The following is a 20,178-nucleotide window of genomic DNA, read 5'->3' as shown; positions in this document are numbered from 1 at the left end:
ATTGTTTCATATATGCATTTTATTAAACATTTAAGGCATATGGTAACACTTGGCATAAACAGCATTACATTTCATAGTATCCATCTAAACAGCAACAGCACAGTTTTAAGTAACTGCTTCACACATCCAAAAAGCAGCTTTGAGATTAAAACACTGAATAAACCAAGCACAATTAATGTTTGAGCTGTTTTAAAAAAGGCAGTTCTTGCCTTCAGTAAATTTCCAGTTGCAAAACCCTTTTGAGACTACATGGGACTAGATAAAGCCACTTTCCTAATGCACATAGCTACCGGGGGGGGGGGGGGGGGTGGGGGGGGGGGGGGAAGGGGAATCCAATTGCACTTTGACCCTGTTCAAAGCAATATTTTGAGCATTCAACATTTGGCAGAAACCAGCTCCGTACTGATCTTCTGGAAGTGCTAGGTTCAATCTAATCATGGATTTAAAAAAGTTAGTCAGAAAACCAATATGGACATTTATTTTCCATTCCAGTGTACAGTATTCCATGTTAGCTGTTCAACAGTATCACATTAGGACTTCCTGACAGTGTTCCCAAAGACAAAAGTAACCCCCTCCACATTAAACAGGAAAAAGGATGTTTCCAGGTAGGAGGTTAACTCCAGATGTTCCCAACTGTAGAGTAAAACAGATGCTTATCCAGTCACGTTACCAACAGCCACTTAAGACAAGGAGTGTTGAATTGTTGTTTTACCAAGAATGGCTCAGGTGTATTCTTGATGCTTTCATTGAGTTAGTCCAATAAACTCAGTTAAAGCCAGATATATTGGAGATACACCATTTAAAAAAGATGAAACCACATTTTGAAGCTGTTTGCTATTATAGGAATGGAGAAAAGACAAATACATTTAATTTGCATGCAGAGATGCTCACTGCAACATTGGCAGACAGGACTAGGAGCTACCAGACCCAGCATTAGTCTGCCAGGTAATATGCCCAATGTGCCTCAACTAAGACAAGCTGGAATTTGGCAAGTTAATGCTGTTCCTCTCTGCATTATAGCTATTTTATCAAGCAGAAGGCCAGAGTTCCACATTACTTAATTGGTTCATTAACATCCTTACCCATCTGGCTAATGTGCCTCCAGTCCCACACAAAAACATAGGTAACTGCACTGAGCAAGCCACTCAGTTGCATAAAACCAGCAGCAAAAAAAAAAAAGATAGTCTTGCCAGCGATACCCACACAAAAGGGAATGAATCAAATTTTACTCCATCCCACAAGTGTTACCCCCATACAAAACTGAAGACTCTTGCAAGAGCACATGCACACTTTTTGAAAATCAAGAATAGATTCATTTAAGTTCCTTATATCCTTACTGCTGCATGTTGAAATTGTACTTTATGCATGGCAGAAGTCTATAATACATGGTGAATCCACAAACTACAAGTAGCAACTATTTGATTAGGTCAATAAATGGGTAAAAGCCAAAGATTTAAATGGCCAATGTTTTGCAACTCAAAGCCATAACTATCTGACCAGGATTTCTCAGTCTCAAGATCCACAGACACTTCTCCATACAGGTGGTTGCCCATGAATGGCCTCAGAGCCAATCATCTCAAACTCTTCCCTAACTACACATCCTGCTAGCAAGTCACAGCTGCCACACATCAACTGAACACTTAACAGCTCCATCCTAAGCAGCTGTATGCTGTCAATTAATCTTCCGAAATACTACTTCACAAAGCCAGCATGCATACTTGAGGCCAGATCGTGAACTGTGCCAAGTGACCAGCGATGAATCCTAGGGAAGGAAGGTGTTGGGTCTGCAGCTCAAGACTTTAGTACGGAGGGGCTGCATTGAATAAAATTTACCCTTGTTCCCTTCCTGTTAATCTGCACAGTAGTTTCAGGGGGTGGGCAGGTGCATTTGCATCAGTTTCCACTTTGACGCTACAGATGTTTGCTTTCACCATCTGCACAATGTAGAGTCAGACTCCTTCTGAGCTTATTTGTCAGGTCAGGTCAACTCCAGATTCATGCAACTCTGGTTTTGCAAAGACATTTGTAATATAAAAAAAAAGGTAACTTTAGTTATCAAACTTCAATCAAGCAGTTCCAACATAGAATATAGGAGATGTCATTCCAGACTGCAGGATTTCAAAAGTGCATAAAAAAAAAAAAAAATTGACAGTTGTCTCAATCCATTGCCAACTGAGTAATTCTGAAAAATGGCTTCCATCTGCATCTTGGGTGTTTCTGTGAACAGCAAAAATGATGAGTAGGCTCCAGTGGATCAGCAAACAGTTTAGACCGTTAAGAATGCTGGCCATAAATGGAAGGCCACAATTAGAGATTTTATTTTTCAATTTGCTCTTGATCAGACTAATGAGGCTTGGACTTAAAAAATGCACTATGGTTTCAAGCCATTTTGGAGCAAGTTGTTCCAAACTGTTGCCATCATAGTCTTTGGAAATGTCGGCCCATGTTGCAAAAGATAGTGTACACAAAAAAAAATTAAGTGTAGACAGTTGATGTATTGCTATCAAATGCAAGCCTAGTAATAACCTAATCAGGACAATATGCACATCTTAATGCTTCAATCAGCCTGAGGTTCCTACTCCAAAATAAAAGTAGTCAGACACTTCAGATTAGCAGGCAGTATTGCAGTCACTGACTTTACAAAGTTGAAGTGCCTTTGCAATTTAGGTATTATTGGAATGAATGAATCATCTTAACACCCCCCCAGCAACCAAAAAGTGCATTTGAACACTAATCAAAAAAAAGGATTTGCAACTGTAAATCAGAAATAGCAGATTTACATCATAAGCCACATGAAGGCTGACTTGGCCCTTTTAAATCCTGACAATGGACAAAGTCTTTATTTGGAATACCATTGTTCCTTCCATTGACATCAAGCTCAACCACAGAAAATACTTGTTAAATTACATCATTTCATCCAAATCACATTCAGAACCAACTGGTCACCTGGTTTTCTCAAGTCATTTTGGCACTTTAAAAAAAGTTAGAAGATGAGACATTTGAGTGGTTGCTCAGGCTCAGCTTTGAATAAGGCAGTGTATATGTAAAGTTTCAAACTACCTCAGGTGAACAGATGAGTGGATGCCAATTTTTCTTGGTTCTCCTCTGCCAGACTTGTTTTTTTGGGAGGGGATGGCAGTGGTTGAAGAGGGATGGAAAGGAGGTGGAGGAAGGGAGAGACTATTTGACTGCAAGAGGCTTCATGGCCAATGCCTTTCTAGTAGGGGCTGCTGCACTGCAGTAGGATCTAGGCTGATTAGGCCTGCTATAACCTATATACAGGAGCCAATTGCATCACCACCCCAGGTGAGTTAGCTGAGAGTCCTTGGACCCTTCTGGCTGAATGGACCAGCTAATCACTGGACAGAGAAGCTATCCAGGCAAAAAAAAAAATATATAGATTGCAATGCCCGCTACAATCCCTCCAAAAGGAGATCAAGTGGCATTATCTGCCCCCAGGCATACAGGGACTATGTTGGATATCAGTGAAAAATCACTAATTGGATTGAATGTTATAAACACACTTCAGATTTCCCAATTGCCTGATAAAGCCACAAGCGAGATGTTGCTAATAAAACAACCTGGCTGGTTCCCAAATTGTTCAAGTAGTTCACAGGTCAACAGATTATGACAACAATGCTCTCTGCCTAAACGAGAGATGGGCCAACTCTGACTTGGTGCATATACACAAGGTGAAAAACTCATCTGTCCACCTGGGCAATATGTAATGATTCCATCTGCTCAAATGTTCTTTGGTCCCCAGTTATTTCTGCACAATTGTAGGTTTGGTGAAGATATTTCCCCTTACACCACTTTAAAAACTTCAGGACTTAAGGATTAAATTTTTTTCCCCCAATTTCCCCAGAAATGTTAAAATACCTCCTTTCCATTAATTTAGCACATGAAAGGGGCTAGGATAATAAGGCCACGTGATGAGTACAGCATTAGAGATTTACCAATGAAACCCAAAAAAGGATTCTGCCGAACAGTGGGAGAGGGGGCAGTGAGCTTAGTTTCCTATACGGTCACCTCTTTCCAAATCATTTTTCTTCCCAATCAGAAATGAACCCATCCTACAGGTCCCAGCAAGTCACATTGATCCTTTTACAATTTAAAGATGACGTTTATCCAATACTTTTGATGTATGAAAGTCATTTTGAATTGTGGGGCAAGAGCTTGTTCACCACAATGCTGCAGTCCACATAATATACAGAAGGTACCAATGATATGGTAACCCAGACTGACCAACCTGTTATTCACCAGAGAACCTGTGAAACTGTTCCATGCAGAAAGAGGCTTCTTTGTTCCTTAAATCACAGCCTTCAATGTATTCTAAGTAAAACATTTATCTAACTGTAAACTGTTTAAGTTGTTTGAGATTGTACATTCAGTAGGGGTTAGATTATAAACTCAATTCAAGACTTCAAACTTTACAGGAAAGTCAATACTGTAACATACCTATTCTAAAAAGCTCATGTGCTAATTTGCTCATCCCAACACCTTAGATTTAGCCACTGAAATTCAACCACATCCTAAATGTATCAAGTGAGTTAGAAGATTGGTTTCCATTCTTTGCAGAGTTGCAACTCTAGGTACAAAAGCTACATTTGATCTATGGCAAAACACCAAAAAAGTTCAGACCCCTCACTACCCAAAGTGGTTCTTAATGCATCAAGTCTCAAAGCAAAATGGCTCCAATTAAGTGTTCCTTTAAAGGTGGGTAGGACCAAACTGAGCTTCGAGATGGGGCATTATTCTGTAAAGAGTTTTAATACTGACTGAAAATAAATTTCACTAACTGTTTAAAAAATGCATTTAACACAAGTTTATCTGGGAATCTATGGACAACACTTCTATTTATCCAGTGAGGTAGTGGAATAAAACTAGTTAAGAGTCTTCACAAGGGACTGTATTCGTACCCTGGTTTGTCTGGCAGTTGATAGGCAGAGGTTACCATTAGCTTATATGACATTATAAACTAATGTGATACTTTATTTTGGTTAAGAACACTTGGTGCCTTTATGAAAGATAAAATGCAAAATGCAGACCAGGTTAAGTAAAAGAGTCAAGTGCCCTGTGCAGAACAGCTGCATTGATGAAAATACTACTAACAAACCTTAGGTGATAGCCTCATACAGAAGATGTAGTTTATAAAATCCAGATGCTATCCAGGTACTAACCCAAAAGTAAAGACAAAAATTAGACTCCTGTAGGATTGAGTCCTTAGTTGTGGAATCATTACTTAAACACGAGACAATAGAGTGTGCTACTGCTAGATGCATGTTGCAGCTATCTATTCTATGCTTATATTTTTGCACCAGAAATATAGGCAGACTATGCTTTAGAGAGGTTCAGCTTCCAGCCTGATGGAATCATACTCTTTTGTAATGTAAGGAGAGCAACTCATTGGTCTTAGTGGCCCAGTCAAAAGATCAATTGCAGCATCACATTTTTATCCTTTAAAATCAGTTCTGGATGTGTATAGTATTAACACTCCATCTGGATTTCTATTTAGCTTTAAAGTTGATTTTATTTCCCCATGTAAAAACAATGCATGGACATGGATGGGGTCAGACTATTCCAGGATAGGTGCTAAACAATGGAGGCAATGGTCCAAGATTTGGTCAGCAGAGTTCCCATTCTAAATATGGATCCAGTTTAATAGATACTGCACCTCCCTAAACATTTACCAGTGCACCTTGCATCCTCACTAAAGTCAAAGGCTTCTATACAACACATTAATTCTGTGTCAACCAGGGAGTAACAGCTAAATGTGCTGTAAACAAAAACAAGCCATGTTAAACAGGAAGGAACATGGCAAGTGCAATTGGATCTATACATATTTGAAGTGTACCTTTGAACACAGCAGCTCAATCCATTTGAATTGCAGTGATGAAAAGGATGAGGCCAGTAGCACATGGGCCAATCTAATTTTGCAGAAGTAGTGACTGGTAAATAAATTCCAGGTTAAACTAAACAGCACCTAAATACATCATAGTCTTTGTCTAGGTTATAGCTGGGAATGTGCAGCTACTCCAGGATTTGATCATTGCAGTCAGAACATCCCAATTGGAGTTGGTGACTTTTTAAAACTGGAGCTCAGCCTGGGATTCAACTGTTTGGAAGAAATGGAACCGTACTGTAAATAAGCGGCATACCAAAAGGCTCAATCTGCTTCGACTCGGTCACAAACATCTAACATGCAGATGATCGGACTCCAGTGAAGTTAATGGTTACATTTCCTCATGATGCTTTTAGTGCAAGTAAACTAGTGCCACTTAATAGTGTTTTTAAAGTGATGGTTTGCTGGTCATTAGTTCTAGATCTTGCTGAGCCAAATCAACGATCATGGAACGGTGCACAGCCCCAGTTACAACCCTGGTAAACAGTTTCATGTGATCAAAACCAATGGACTCATTAAAACCCCATATGCAATTACCTCCACAGGTTCAAACTGATTAACCATCTCTATTGTCTCTGTACTGTGAATCACTTAGTACTAACCCTTTAGGTGTTATACATGGACAGATGGAATTTGAGACAGCACTGTGCGGGAGAAAAGAGAAATGAATAATTTAATCAAATAGAGGGCAAGGTGAAACCAGGAAGGAGGGGCTGGGGTATACACTGCACTATTTGCATGTTCTGCAGTTTCCGGGAGTCAGGTATCACTAGTATAGCTGTATGGAGCAAGGCCATTAAGCTTCAAAGCATTTTACAATTACACCAACCCATGCTGTCCACAGCAAGTAGTCAAACCCACGCCTCTAACTAAAAAGGATGCTATTAACCAGCATGAATCTGTTCCATCATGCTGGCTCTTTGACCTATATATATATGGACTGCAAGAATTATTCACAGTAGTTTTGAATCATTGGAGAAAGGGTGCCAAGACAGAATGTCGTCAATTGAGATGTCTAACAAGTTTACAACTGAACATATTTTTGGGGACAAAAAAAAGAAAATACAAGCTTGTTGCAGGATAAAAAGTGGAATTAGGATGGTATCTTACAAGCACCAGCTCTAAATGCAATTGGATTACAGGAGCAGGTCAAGATCGGCTTCCCTGTTTCAAGCTTTAAGTTAGTCATCTGTCCATCTTCAGGTTATAAAAGGTTAGCACTTTTAGCTAATTCACAATGTTATTCCCTGCCTTCCATCAGTAACAGTCAGACTCTAATTTTCAGTCTTCTTTGCTTCAGGGACCAGAATGACTTTTCCAATGTTTTTGCGCTCCTGCATTTGCTTCATAGCGTCTCCAATCTACAGAGGGAAAAAGAAATGTATACCTTTAAGAATCTGCAAGGTTAAACTCAAAATGGTTCCTATGGTTTCTTTTCTAGAGGCAATACCCTGAACAATGCATTACAGGTTAAAAAAAGCCAAACAAAAAAAAAAAAAATGTTGAGTAGGCACATTGTCAATTGAAATATTTAGCAGGAAAAAGGCTTTAATTTTTTCTTCTGTGGAAGACAAGAAACTAAAATCTTTAAGTCCACTAGAAAATCTGCCAAGTGTTAGAAAAGATCAAATGTTGCCAAGTGAAAGCACAACCATCTGCTTCACACACCAGCTCTAAACACCAGGAGTTGCTTGGCACTTCAACTCTTCACAGTTGAAGAAATGTAATCACTCAGCTGGTGGGGTGGAGAAATAAAAAATGCAACTTCACTACTCCACCCTCCTAGTTAAAAGGTTAGCTGCACAATAGGGACCAAGAAAAACTGTTCATGGTCATCAAATCAAAGCCTATAGATTAAAAGTCTCACTGTAGTGATGGCAGTGAATTACTAGATGGACACTTTCTAAATCACATGCATCCATTCATTAAATTCTTCCACGTTTAAAAGATATGCTTAACCATCTATTTTTAAAGGCAAATTTGAGGGCACTTATTCTTTCCTTCATTTACTTAAGTTTGCTAAATTAAAAGCAAAAAAAAAAAATGCATGTTCAATATGGTCCAATAGATTACTTGTGCAATTTTACTTGCTACACATCAGCTGTAGTTGCATTACAGCTGGATCACAGGACGACCCCAACTCAATATTACACTATTCAGATCAATACAAATTGTAAATCACTCCAATTATGACATTTCATATTTTAACATTTGTGAAACTCCACACAGCCAATATAAACGTCATCCAAATATTTTTAACAAGGAAACAGCCTGGATCTAACAAATGCACATTAGTCCAAGAATCTTACAATAAATGTTCTGAATAGGCAGATAAAATGAGCATTTTAAAACCAGATACAGAGTACAAGACTTATTATTTATTAAAAAGGAACAAAATATGTTGCAGGTCTGTCAGCATCTGTGCAGAGAAAAACAGTTAATGTTTGAAGGGTTGCAGACCTTCAAATCAGAACAAATACTACAAGTTGTGAGCCACACACTGCACAGGAACCCTCAATGTGCCAAACAGAGCAATAGCACATACAACAGAACTGGTAATGTCCACAAAAATTTGTTGCAGCACTAAACAAACCCTGACAACCCTCCAATATTTTCTCCTATAGCTAATGCAGCCACATGATGGCGTCCTACACAAAACAATGTTGCTGAAGCCCAATTTCAGCATTTCCTGACAATCAAAAAAAAGTGGCATCAGGAATGAATTGATTCAAGTGTTTTATTCTGACTTACAATTGGATGAGAGTCAAAATACACAATTACACCCACTTTTTCCCCCTGTAGGGGTCAAATATTTAGTATGGTAGTGATTCGGGAGGAATTACTGATTAAACAATTAAAACATTTTGCAATTACTGTGTATGCAAACCAGAGACAGGTAGCTACTGAACAGATTTGCAGTGGGCACCACTAGGTTTATACCCATTTGGAATCACATACATTGATGGCCAGAGAGGCATTCCGTGCTTCCAAACACTGACAGCTCCCCTCTCTGGCTGTTCAATAAATTTTGGTAGTACAGGAAAGGACGACCAACTTTCCTCAGTCTAGTTGCTGTTAAAGTGCTCATAATAAATCAAAGTAGCACACATGGCACCGGCACAGAACTTCTCTAGCACTCAATAGGGGCACAGTCACGCTCCATGTGCATTACTGCCAGAACTGTAGTACGAAATAGAATAATCTGGTTTTCAGCATTAACCATTGAAAGGAGTAGGAAATGTAAACTTGCATTCATTTCACTAGAACAGAAAAAAAAAAAGGTTGAGCTGCTCTGGTACAGGAGATTTAACTGAGTTGAGACAAAAATAGGGAATAACTTTCTACTGTTAAATGTTATGCAATAGTTTTTCATTTACAGCTCAAAAGATTTATACACATAATGACAATAGGTATTAGGACCAGGAATAGCCTATCAGAAACAGCAGTGGAAATAGACCCTAAACAAGGATTTCTTGTTTAAAAGCTGAAAAATTTGAAAATGAAATGGGAACAGGGAGTGTGACAGAGACCAAGTGGATAATTCTTAAATACAAGAAAGGTGTAATGAATCAAATGACTTCCATCTTCATTTTATAAAAAAAAAAAACTTTATTGCAAGTGGCATGCATGTGTTTCACAAAATGCTGATGGCTGTTGGGAGTAAGATTTGCAGGTGGGGCAGGACCAAGAGAGATACAGTAAAAGTTACAAAAATCAGAGGACTCAGCAAGTACTTCATTTTACAGGCAGTCAGGAACTAATAAGTTGCCAGTTTGTGCTCGAGGGGGAATGCAATGCAAGGTCTTTTTATAAAAAAAAAGACCTAGGCAAGTGTCTTTCATTTGCAGTAGAAGAGTTCGAGGGTAGGGGGGTTTAAAATGGGAACCGGCAATAGCCACTGCGGTTTCCTGGAGCTTGCTCCCTTTGGACGTGTAGTGTCTCCCACCCATCCTCCTCCTCCTCTAACCCAAAAAAAAAAAGAACTCTGGCGTGTTAAGGTAAGCTTTTTATTTAAAAAGTTCTGTCCGTCGGATTGCGAAGCTAACAAGTTTTGACTTTTTCTGGTTTTTCAGTAGACTTGTTGGGAATTTAGAATAGTGGGAATGGAGGTTAAGGCAGTTGTATGTTCCTCCTGCAGAATGTGGGAGGTAAGGGTCGCCAAGAGTGTCCCTGCTGACTGCATCTGCGGGAAGTGCACCCAACTCTAGCTCCTCGAGAACTGCGTTAGGGAACTGGAGCTGGAGGTACTTCGGATCATTCGGGAGGCGGAGGGGGTTATCGAGAGGAGTTATGGGGAGGTAGTCACACCTCCGGTAAAAGAAGTAGGTAGATGTGTTACCGTCAGGGGAAGGAGAGGGAACCAGCAGGCAGTGCAGGGATCCCCTGTGGCCGTTTCCCTCAACAACAGGTATACCGTTTTGGATACTGTTGCGGGGGACGACTTACCAGGGGTAAGCAATGGGGTACAGGTCTCTGGCACAGAGTCTGTCCCTGTTGCTCAGAAGGGAAGGGGGAAAAGAGGAGCAGAGCATTAGTCATTGGGGACTCCATAGTTAGGGGAACAGATAGGAGGTTCTGTGGGAACGAGAGACTCACGGTTGGTGTGTTGCTTCCCAGGTGCCAGGGTTCGTGATGTCTCAGATCGTGTTTTTGGGATCCTTAAGGGGGAGGGGGGGAGCAGCCCCAAGTCGTGGTCCACATAGGCACCAACGACATAGGTAGGAAGAGAGATGGGGATTTAAGGCAGAAATTCAGGGAGCGAGGGTGGAAGCTTGGAGCGAGAACAAACAGAGTTGTTATCTCTGGGTTGTTGCCCATGCCATGTGATAGCAAAGTGAGGAATAGGGAGAGAGAGGAGTTGAACATGTGGCTGCAGGGATGGTGTAGGAGGGAGGGTTTTGGTTTCCTGGATAATTGGGGCTCTTTCTGGGGTAGGTGGGACCTCTACAAACAGGATGGTCTTCACCTGAACCAGAGGGGTACAAATATCCTGGGGGGGGGGGGGGGGGGGGAAAGAGGGAGGAGAAAGAGATTTGCTAGTGCTCTTTGGGGGAGGGGGGTGTTAAACTAATTCAGCAGGGGAATGGGAACCTAAATTGTAGTTCCAGTGTACAGGATGTTGAGAGTAGTGAGGTCAGGGATAAGGTTACAAGGACGCAAGAGGGCACTGGCAAGCAAGAACTTGGTTTAAAAAGTGTGTCTACTTCAACGCCAGGAGCATCCGGAATAAGGTGGGTAAGCTTGCAGCATGGGTTGGTACCTGGGATCTCAATGTAGTGGCCATTTCGGAGACATGGGTAGAGCAGGGGCAGGAATGGATGTTGCAGGTTCTGGGATTTAGATGTTTCAGTAAGAAGAGGAGATGGTAAAAGATTGGGGGGGGGTGGCATTGTTAATCAAGGAGAGTATTACAGCGGCAGAAAGGACGTTTGAGGACTCGTCTACTGAGGTAGTATGGGCCGAGGTTAGAAACAGGAGAGGAGAGGTCGCCCTGTTGGGAGTCTTCTATAGACCTCCAAATAGTTCCAGAAATATAGAGGAAAGGATAGCGAAGATGATTCTCGACAGGAGCGACAGTAACAGGGTAGTTATGGGGGACTTTAACTTTCCAAATATTGACTGGAAATACTATAGTTAGAGTACTTTAGATGGGTCAGTTTTTGTCCAGTGTGTGCAGGAGGGTTTTCTGACAGTATGTAGACAGGCCAACCAGGGGCGATGCCACACTGGATTTGGTACTGGGTAATGAACCCGGCCAGGTGTTAGATTTAGATGTAGGTGAGCACTTTGGTGATAGTGATCACAATTCGGTTAGGTTTACTTTAGCGATGGGCAGGGACAGGTATATACCGCAGGGCAAGAATTATAGTTGGGGGAAAGGAAATGATGATGCGATTAGGCAAGATTTAGGATGCGTAGGATGGGGAAGGAAACTGCAGGGGATGGGCACAATCGAAATGTGGAGCTTACTCAAGGAGCAGCTACTGCGTGTCCTTGATAAGTATGTACCTGTAAGGCTGGGAGGAAGTGGAGCCGTGGTTTACTAAAGAAGTTGAAGCGCTTGTCAAGCGGAAGGCGGCAGCTTATGTTAGGATGAGACGTGAAGGCTCAGTTAGGGCGCTTGAGAGTTACAAGCTAGCCAGGAAGGATCTAAAGGGAGAGCTAAGAGCAAGGAGAGGACACGAGAAGTCATTGGCGGATAGGATCAGGGAAAACCCTAAGGCTTTCTATAGGTATATCAGGAATAAAAGAATGACTAGAGTTAGATTAGGGCCAATCAAGGATAGTAGTGGGAAGTTGTGTGTGGAATCAGAGGAGATAGGGGAAGCGTTAAATGAATATTTTGCGTCAGTATTTACAGTAGAGAAAGAAAATGTTGTCGAGGAGAATACTGAGATTCAGACTACTAGGCTAGATGGGATTGAGGTTCACAAGGAGGTGTTAGCAATTTTGGAAAGTGTGAAAATAGATAAGTCCCCTGGGCAAGATGGGATTTATCCTAGGATTCTCTGGGAAGCCAGGGAGGAGATTGCAGAGCCTTTGTCCTTGATCTTTAGGTCGTCATTGTCGACAGGAATAGTGCCGGAAGACTGGAGGATAGCAAATGTTGTCCCCTTGTTCAAGAAGGGGAGTAGAGACAGCCCTGGTAATTATAGACCTGTGAGCCTTACTTCGGTTGTGGGTAAAATGTTGGAAAAGGTTATAAGAGACATTCTTTTCAAGATGATTATAAATCCCAAGTTCATTAGCAATAGTCAGCACAGTTTTGTGAAGGGTAGGTCGTGCCTCACAAACCTTGAGTTTTTCGAGAAGGTGACCAAACAGGTGGATGAGGGTAAAGCAGTGGATGTGGTGTATATGGATTTCAGTAAGGCATTTGATAAGGTTCCCCATGGTAGGCTATTGCAGAAAATACAGAAGTATGGGGTTGAAGGCGATTTAGAGCTTTGGATCAGAAATTGGCTAGCTGAAAGAAGACAGGGTGGTGGTTGATGGCAAATGTTCATCCTGGAGTTTAGTTACTAGTGGTGTACCGCAAGGATCTGTTTTGGGGCCACTGCTGTTTGTCATTTTTATAAATGACCTGGAAGAGGGTGTAGAAGGGTGGGTTAGTAAATTTGCAGATGACTCGAAGGTCGGTGGAGTTGTGGATAGTGCCGAAGGATGTTGTAGGGTACAGAGGGACATAGATAGGCTGCAGAGCTGGGCTGAGAGATGGCAAATGGAGTTTAATGCAGAAAAGTGTGAGGTGATTCACTTTGGAAGGAGCAACAGGAATGCAGAGTACTGGGCTAATGGGAAGATTCTTGGTAGTGTAGATGAGCAGAGAGATCTTGGTATCCAGGTACATAAATCCCTGAAAGTTGCTACCCAGGTTAATAGGGCTGTTAAGAAGGCATATGGTGTGTTAGCTTTTATTAGTAGGGGGATAGAGTTTCAGAGCCACGAGGTCATGCTGCAGCTGTACAAAACTCTGGTGAGACTGCACCTGGAGTATTGCGTGCAGTTCTGGTCACCGCATTATAGGAAGGATGTGGAAGCTTTGGAAAGGATGCAGAGGAGATTTACTAGGATGTTGCCTGGTATGGAGGGAAGGTCTTACAAGGAAAGGCTGAGGGACTTGAGGTTGTTTTCATTGGAGAGAAGGAGGAGGAGAGGTGACTTAATAGAGACATAAGATAATCAGAGGGTTAGATAGGGTGGATAGTGAGAGTCTTTTTCCTTGGATGGTGATGGCAAACACGAGGGGACATAGCTTTAAGTTGAGGGGTGATAGATGTTAGAGGTAGTTTCTTTACTCAGAGTTGTAGGGGCGTGGAACGCCCTGCCTGCAACAGTAGTAGACTCGCCAACTTTAAAGGGCATTTAAGTGGTCATTGGATAGACATATGGATGAAAATGGAATAGTGTAGGTCAGATGGTTTCACAGGTCGGCACAACATCGAGGGCCAAAGGGCCTGTACTGCGCTGTAATGTTCTAATGTTCTAAAAAGGAATTTCCCAAAAATGTTATCTTAAATTGGTCTTAAGGGTTTTTTTTTTTTAAAATAAAAAAACTCAAGGAGATTGTGACTGGCAGATGTGGGTCAACTGTGTAAGTGCACTGCACCATATTGGGAAGAGTGTGAGCAAGAGCACAATGGACTAGTCTTTTTCTTATAATTGTGGGATGGGAAAAATAAATGTTGGCAGAAAAGTAAGAAATGGCAGAAGGTGGTGACAATAGCCCTCAATGGCTGTTAAGTATAACACCAGTATTCAAGTGGAAAGAAAAAAAATTATATGAAGCATTAGACAGAAAAAGGGATGTTGAAAATCAAGCCAAAAACTGGTTAGAAACAGGCACTAGTCTGGACAATATGCATTTAGTGTCTGAGTGAAACAACTAGATTTTATGAATTCAGAAAATTGAATCATTCTAATCCTCCTGGAAACAAAGTTAGAGGGGAAAGGGGCTCTTCACACAGGAAGCTACAAAGCTCAACTAGTCAGACAAACTCAGCAATTCAGAGGCATGTGATAATGTAGCTTCATGAACACAATGCAAACAGATATGCATGAAAAATTTATTCTCAATAGCTTCACTGACCCCACTCAATTGTATTTTCCCCAAATGGTCGTCTATAAGACCATTTAAAACCAGGGATTGCAAAATGAAAAAGCAAAAAATGTCAAAACCATAAAGCCATTTCAATTGAATGCAATGTTTTGCATCCTAAATGGAATGCATCTAATCCAACTCAGGTGGGGAACTACACCTCCCTAACAACTTTGTAAAATGGTGACAAATGTAGTAGTTAAACATCTGTTCCATGCTAAAGGGCAAAATGGGAACAGGCTGTTTGGACAGCAATGCCTAGGTGTCAAGTGTGCACAATTCCTCCTCACACCTCATTGATGAGGCACCACCACCACCACTGCCAACTATTTGCTCTTTATTTAACCTTTGGCACTGTCAGAGTTGACACCCCAGTTATCAGAACACCTTTCCATTTGCTATTCATGCAAAAGACAAGTCACTGACAATTGAATACCTACCCTCACAAAACAGCATAAACACACTTGACATTCTTTTGTTCCTCACATGCTAACTTCCCTCCCCATCTAAGGCCACAAACCATTTGTGCTCAGTAGGTTAGGCATCCAGTCCTGACAAGACAATTCTTGAGAATTTAAAGCAAGAGACATGATTAAGTAAAATTAGGCTTCACTCAATCTCAGGATTTTTAATACTGTGAACCATTTCTCTGCCAGCCTCTCCCATGTCTAAACTGACATCGGTGCTGACCAATCAGCAACAGGCACTCCAGAAAAGGCAGGACCAACTCTAAGCTTTACTTCAATTTGTTCCCATCCCACCATGCAATTTTTAAGGGACAACACATCCTGAGCATTTGCATGTGGTACAAGTTAAATTACTGTAGCTGCAGGTTGCACAAGTTTTTTTTTTGCTGCTTTTTCAAATGAACCAATGAGACAATGGTGTCTTGCCAAACAATGTGCCATCTTGCTTTATGAGGGGCACAAAAAAAAAGTTAAACTAAAAAATGAAATATTGCCCTAGTCATTGAAACAAACTGAGATGCATAGCAACATGGGGAGAGATAATGGGTAGGATTTTTTTTTTGTAAAGCATTAAGTTTTTGTAAAGAGGTCTGATCTGTTGAGATTAAATAAGCCACGAGATTTATAAACCAGTCAATATGGATTTTTATTTGAAAAAACAGCAACTTATGACTAATACCCAATGTCAACCCACTCCCAGGATAACACCCCATTAGCCAGTTGCTGGGGCCCTTTAGATTGTTCCTACCTGTTGGAGTCACGCAACCACCACTCAACATTCCACAATAAAAGCAAAAAACTCAATTTGAGAGGGGAAAGCACATGGAGAAGGTTGTAAAATTAAGTGGTCATTTTGACTATGTAATTAAATTGTAAAACTAGGCTGCTGATTTGCTACTTTACACTAACAGTTAAAATTAGCCCCACTGAAATCAGTATTGCTCTGGAGTCACAGCTACCCCACCACTATTTGCTTGGATCTCCTAGCTCAGAAATTAGCTAGAAAGCTCTGCCAAAAGAAATAAAATTAGTCCTAAAAGAAATTGCCATAATGCTAACAAAAAAAAACTGAAGAAATCTAAAGATGGTATTAATATAATCTGTTAATCACTACATAATTTTGTTGCAAGTGTGCATTCTGCACCATATACAGAGCAGAATTTGAATCTAAACATTGTCCAATGGAGCAGGGTTCCAGGACAGTGACATCTCAACTTTGTTGGCAAGTCCTTGAAGAAACTTCCACAAACCAACTTGACTTGCAGCTGCTAAAGAAATCAGTTCATTGGGAGTGTTTGGGCCATGTCCAATCACAACCACAGACTGGGGCGGGGGAAGAAAAAAGAAAAAAAAAGAGGATGGCGAAAATAAAAAAGTAACTCCACTGATTTAGACAGTTTTCAATTTAGCTGAGGACTTGGCACGGAATTTAGTGGGATGCTACAGCATGAACACTTAGCTGAAGTTCCTCCATCCACTACTTAGTGGAGCAATCAGGTATGACTTAAAAACCTACACCTCCACTAGAATTTATACAATATCCTGTAACATTGCATTTTCATCTGGATTCCGCTTCAGCCATCATCAGGTCAATACTTTTTTGTTTGCACTCTATCACAACCACTTCATATCTGATTTTGAAGTGGCTAAAATCAAGCCAGTGGTAAGACATTTACACATTTAGTTCCTACTATTGAAATACATACACTACAAATATTCATGCTAAATAAGCCATTTGTCTAAATTAGCAACCAGTAGAACAAACCTACAATTGGCTTTTTTCAGCTGGGATGACCAAGGGGTCTACAAATTAACTTAACACCCCTGTATTACATGAAAAGCATGAGCAGAGTTGCCATTCAACTGTAAATATTCTGCATGAACTTCTTCTTCTTCTTTGGCCTCCTTGTCTCGAGAGACAAGCTTGGCTGGTGGTGAGAAGGGCCCTCCCAGTCAGATCCTTCATGCACGCCTGTAGTCTCGCCCCCTCTGTGCAATGCCCCCACGGTGGCTGTGGTGGGGAAGAGACGGTCGCCCACCTCCTCCTGGAATGTGCCTTTGCAAAGCAGGTGTGGAAAGAGATAGTGGTTTTTGTCGAGGTTCATCCCAAGCAGCTCGGTAACAGGAGTCTGTGCTCTACGGGCTGTTCCCAGGGACGCACACAGAGACAAACATCAACTGCTGCTGGAGGACTATCAATTCGGTGAAAGATGCCCTTTGGTCTGCCCAAAACTTGCTGGTCTTCCAGTGCAAAGAGTTGTCCACCACCGAGTGTTGCAGACTGGCACATTCCAAGGTCCAGGACTACGTGCTGAGGGATGCACTAAAGCTTGGGGCAGCCGCAGCAAAGGCTCAATGGGGGAAAGACCACAGGGCAAGGTCCCCCCACCAAGCTGAATGGAGGGGCTGGACCCATAGGAAACCCCCTTGAACTGTATCGGGAAAATTGTGTGCTGTAAAATGTAAAAATGAATATGGCATGTCAAATGTGAAATGCAACGGTTGTGAGGCAACTCATGAATGTAATGAAGAAAACTGATCTCCCTTGCAATGTTTGAATTTTTTGGTACTGTTTGGAGATGTTTTTTTTTTAATGAATAAAGTATATTTTTTGGGGAAAAAAAGTGAACTAAGGGATGCCAGGATGAAGATTCACATGGAGAGATGTGACAAGCATTCAAGCACTGAAAATCAAAAAAGTCACCATCTTGGAGGAGAGAGATAGCTGGCCAGTTTCTTTATTCCTCCTTAAGCACTTAGTTGGTAGGAAAAAAGCCAATATTGCTGCAAATCTGCCTAGAGCTTCAGGATTGAAGGTGTTGTCTCATGAAACGGAGCAGGTTTTTCAGCTATTTAATTAGGATTGTTCACTCTCATTGTTTACTAAATGACTATATTGGTTGTCATGCTCATGATTTAAAGCACTTCAAAATCTTGAAAATTTAGCCACATAAACTTAAAGCAGCTACAGTCATTTGACCCAAAATGTCTCTGCTAGAATCATCCAAATCAACAGTCCTGTTTGCCTATAGCCCTGCATTTCCTCCAAACAAGTTTCCTTTTTAAAAAAATGCAATTGTCTCTGCCTCAGCTACTGTGCAGCAAAACATTCCACACTCCAAGTCAGTGTAAAGAAATTTCACCCAACCTCTCCTCACTCAAATGATAACTCCCAAACCAGAGGGTATAACCTTTCCCTATTCACTAACACCATTCTATTCCTACCCCCTGCACCCCCCCCAAAAAACTTCTAAGTCTGTTCTTAGCCTTCTCTGCTCAGATATAGTGCCAGTATCTCAAATGAAATATCCATTGGCGATAAGACATTGCAATTGCATAAAGGGTCTTTCTGCTTTCATCATGCACTAGTCTGGAAGTCAATTAAAAACTCTATCCCCACAGCTGTACTATGTACAGGTTTTTGGAGGTTATGTCTGTAAACTTGCCAAATGAACTGTTGGAGTCCAATTAATTACTGTTTTAGTTATGTTGAGAAGCCACTTTAAAAAAAAAACTTAACTTTCACATACAAGATCTCCTGCTTTGGCAGGTTGTGTTACATATCCCACGGCAATCTTTTCCACAATGCATGGACTTTACAAAAGCCAAGGGAAAGGCCACTATAGGGCTTTTCAGCAAAGACCCAATTAGCCCATTTGGCCTCTCTGGATTTTTATTAGTGCAGATGGCAATATTTCAAGTGGTTAGGGTCATACATACAGAATCAGTGCTGTGATCATGTACTGTACAACACATACAGGTGAAATATCTGGTTTGGAATAGGGCTTATAAATAGTGATATGATCTGGTGGGATAAGTAGTTAATTGGTACTATTGCAAATAGCCAATATGGAGAGAAGTTAAGTTTCCCATTAGATCAAATATTATTTTGACTGACTAGGTTAAACAGCCAATAACACTTATGATCAAGGTCAGGGTCCAGTTGCACAGTGTACACAATAGTTGCCAAGTTAACAAATCTACACTGGTATTCAAAGCATTAGACTAATAATTTTAGTTCTTAGTCAAGTGTATATAGTATAAAAATAGTGCCCTTCACAACCTTAGGACATTCCACAGTGCTTTACTGTCAATAGAGTACATTTGGAAGTGCAATCTGTTAACATGGCAGCCAGCTTGCACACAGAAGCGAGCTCAGTGTTTTAGTGATGTGAATTGAAGGATTTAAAAAAAAAAATCAGCCAGACTCCTTTTACATTCACCCTCCAACAGGGGAAGATGAAGCCTCAGTTTAATGCTTCCGCTGAAAGATAAGCGGAAAAACTGATGTGATTTTATGCTGGTTATGCAGCCAGGTGCTGGAAGCTTAAGCTTCCAATCTACAAAAGCACTTTCAGCTTTAGGATCTAAACTAGTAAATATTTACACAAACCTAAAAAAAAAAGCAGAGCTCACATGCAGTGTCAATTCAGAAACAGTAAAGCTCAGGAAATTGAAATGTTTCCTCTCCCTCCACTCCCATCCCCCCCAACTTAAGGGGGAAAAAGTAGGGATTTTACAACTTGCTGTTTTGATATTAGAAAAATGTTTTCCATAGCTGTAAAAAGAGACAAAAAAGTTGGGGGGGGGGGGGGAAAAAAAGGGAAATGTTAAGACACATTTCATTTGAGGGTCATGGGATGCTATACCACAAGTAGCCACCGTGACAGAATACCACTTGAGAAAAAAAAAGACACTATGCATTCCTGTAGTACCACGATCACAAGCTTTAACAGTAACCCTGTTAAATTTTAAGCTTCCTTAGCCCTAGGACACAAGACAATAGTCATGCCCCATTGCTGCTCTACTTAGAATCAGCTAACTGCACAAACTAGCAATTGAGCAGGAGACATTTCCCCAGCTAGGTGCCTTAAATCACAGTGCAGTTAGCTGGCAAGGAGCTCCAATAGGCAGCATTTATAAATCTGCCCTCTAGGACCAAAGGAATTCTCACTTCACACTAACATTATCTGTTGGCTTTACTTGTAAAGCTTCAAAAGACTTAGAAGAATTAATAAAATGCTAACTTGCAGCCAAATGCATTTGGATTTACATAGACCTCTGGCTCTTTTTACACAAACTGTTGTAATGGAACAGCAGCCAGATTCAATTCTTAGGTTAAGAAAAACCTGAATTTACACATTTCGTATCCTCAGGACTTCCTGATGTACTTTGCACCCAGTGATTTACTTGGTGAAGTCATCATGTTA

At 41.0% G+C, this 20,178-nt stretch overlaps 1 protein-coding gene across 3 annotated transcripts in view; it reads right to left on the bottom strand.

Annotated features, from left to right (window-relative positions):
• Position 1: 1 nt before the first annotated feature.
• vat1 (vesicle amine transport 1) overlaps positions 2-20,178 on the bottom strand; it is a 51,868-nt gene continuing 31,691 nt past the window's right edge. For all 3 annotated transcript variants that reach the window (XM_068013382.1, XM_068013381.1, XM_068013380.1), the window contains one exon: positions 2-7,263. In XM_068013382.1, coding sequence (XP_067869483.1) covers positions 7,177-7,263 — 87 coding nt within the window. In that variant the 3' untranslated portion in view covers positions 2-7,176. The remainder of the gene's footprint in view (positions 7,264-20,178) is intronic.

This window comes from Heterodontus francisci, chromosome 33 (assembly GCF_036365525.1).
Source record: "Heterodontus francisci isolate sHetFra1 chromosome 33, sHetFra1.hap1, whole genome shotgun sequence".
NCBI lineage: Eukaryota > Metazoa > Chordata > Chondrichthyes > Heterodontiformes > Heterodontidae > Heterodontus > Heterodontus francisci.
The sequence above is the reverse complement of the archived record's forward strand: the minus strand, read 5'-3'. Positions and strand labels throughout refer to the sequence as shown.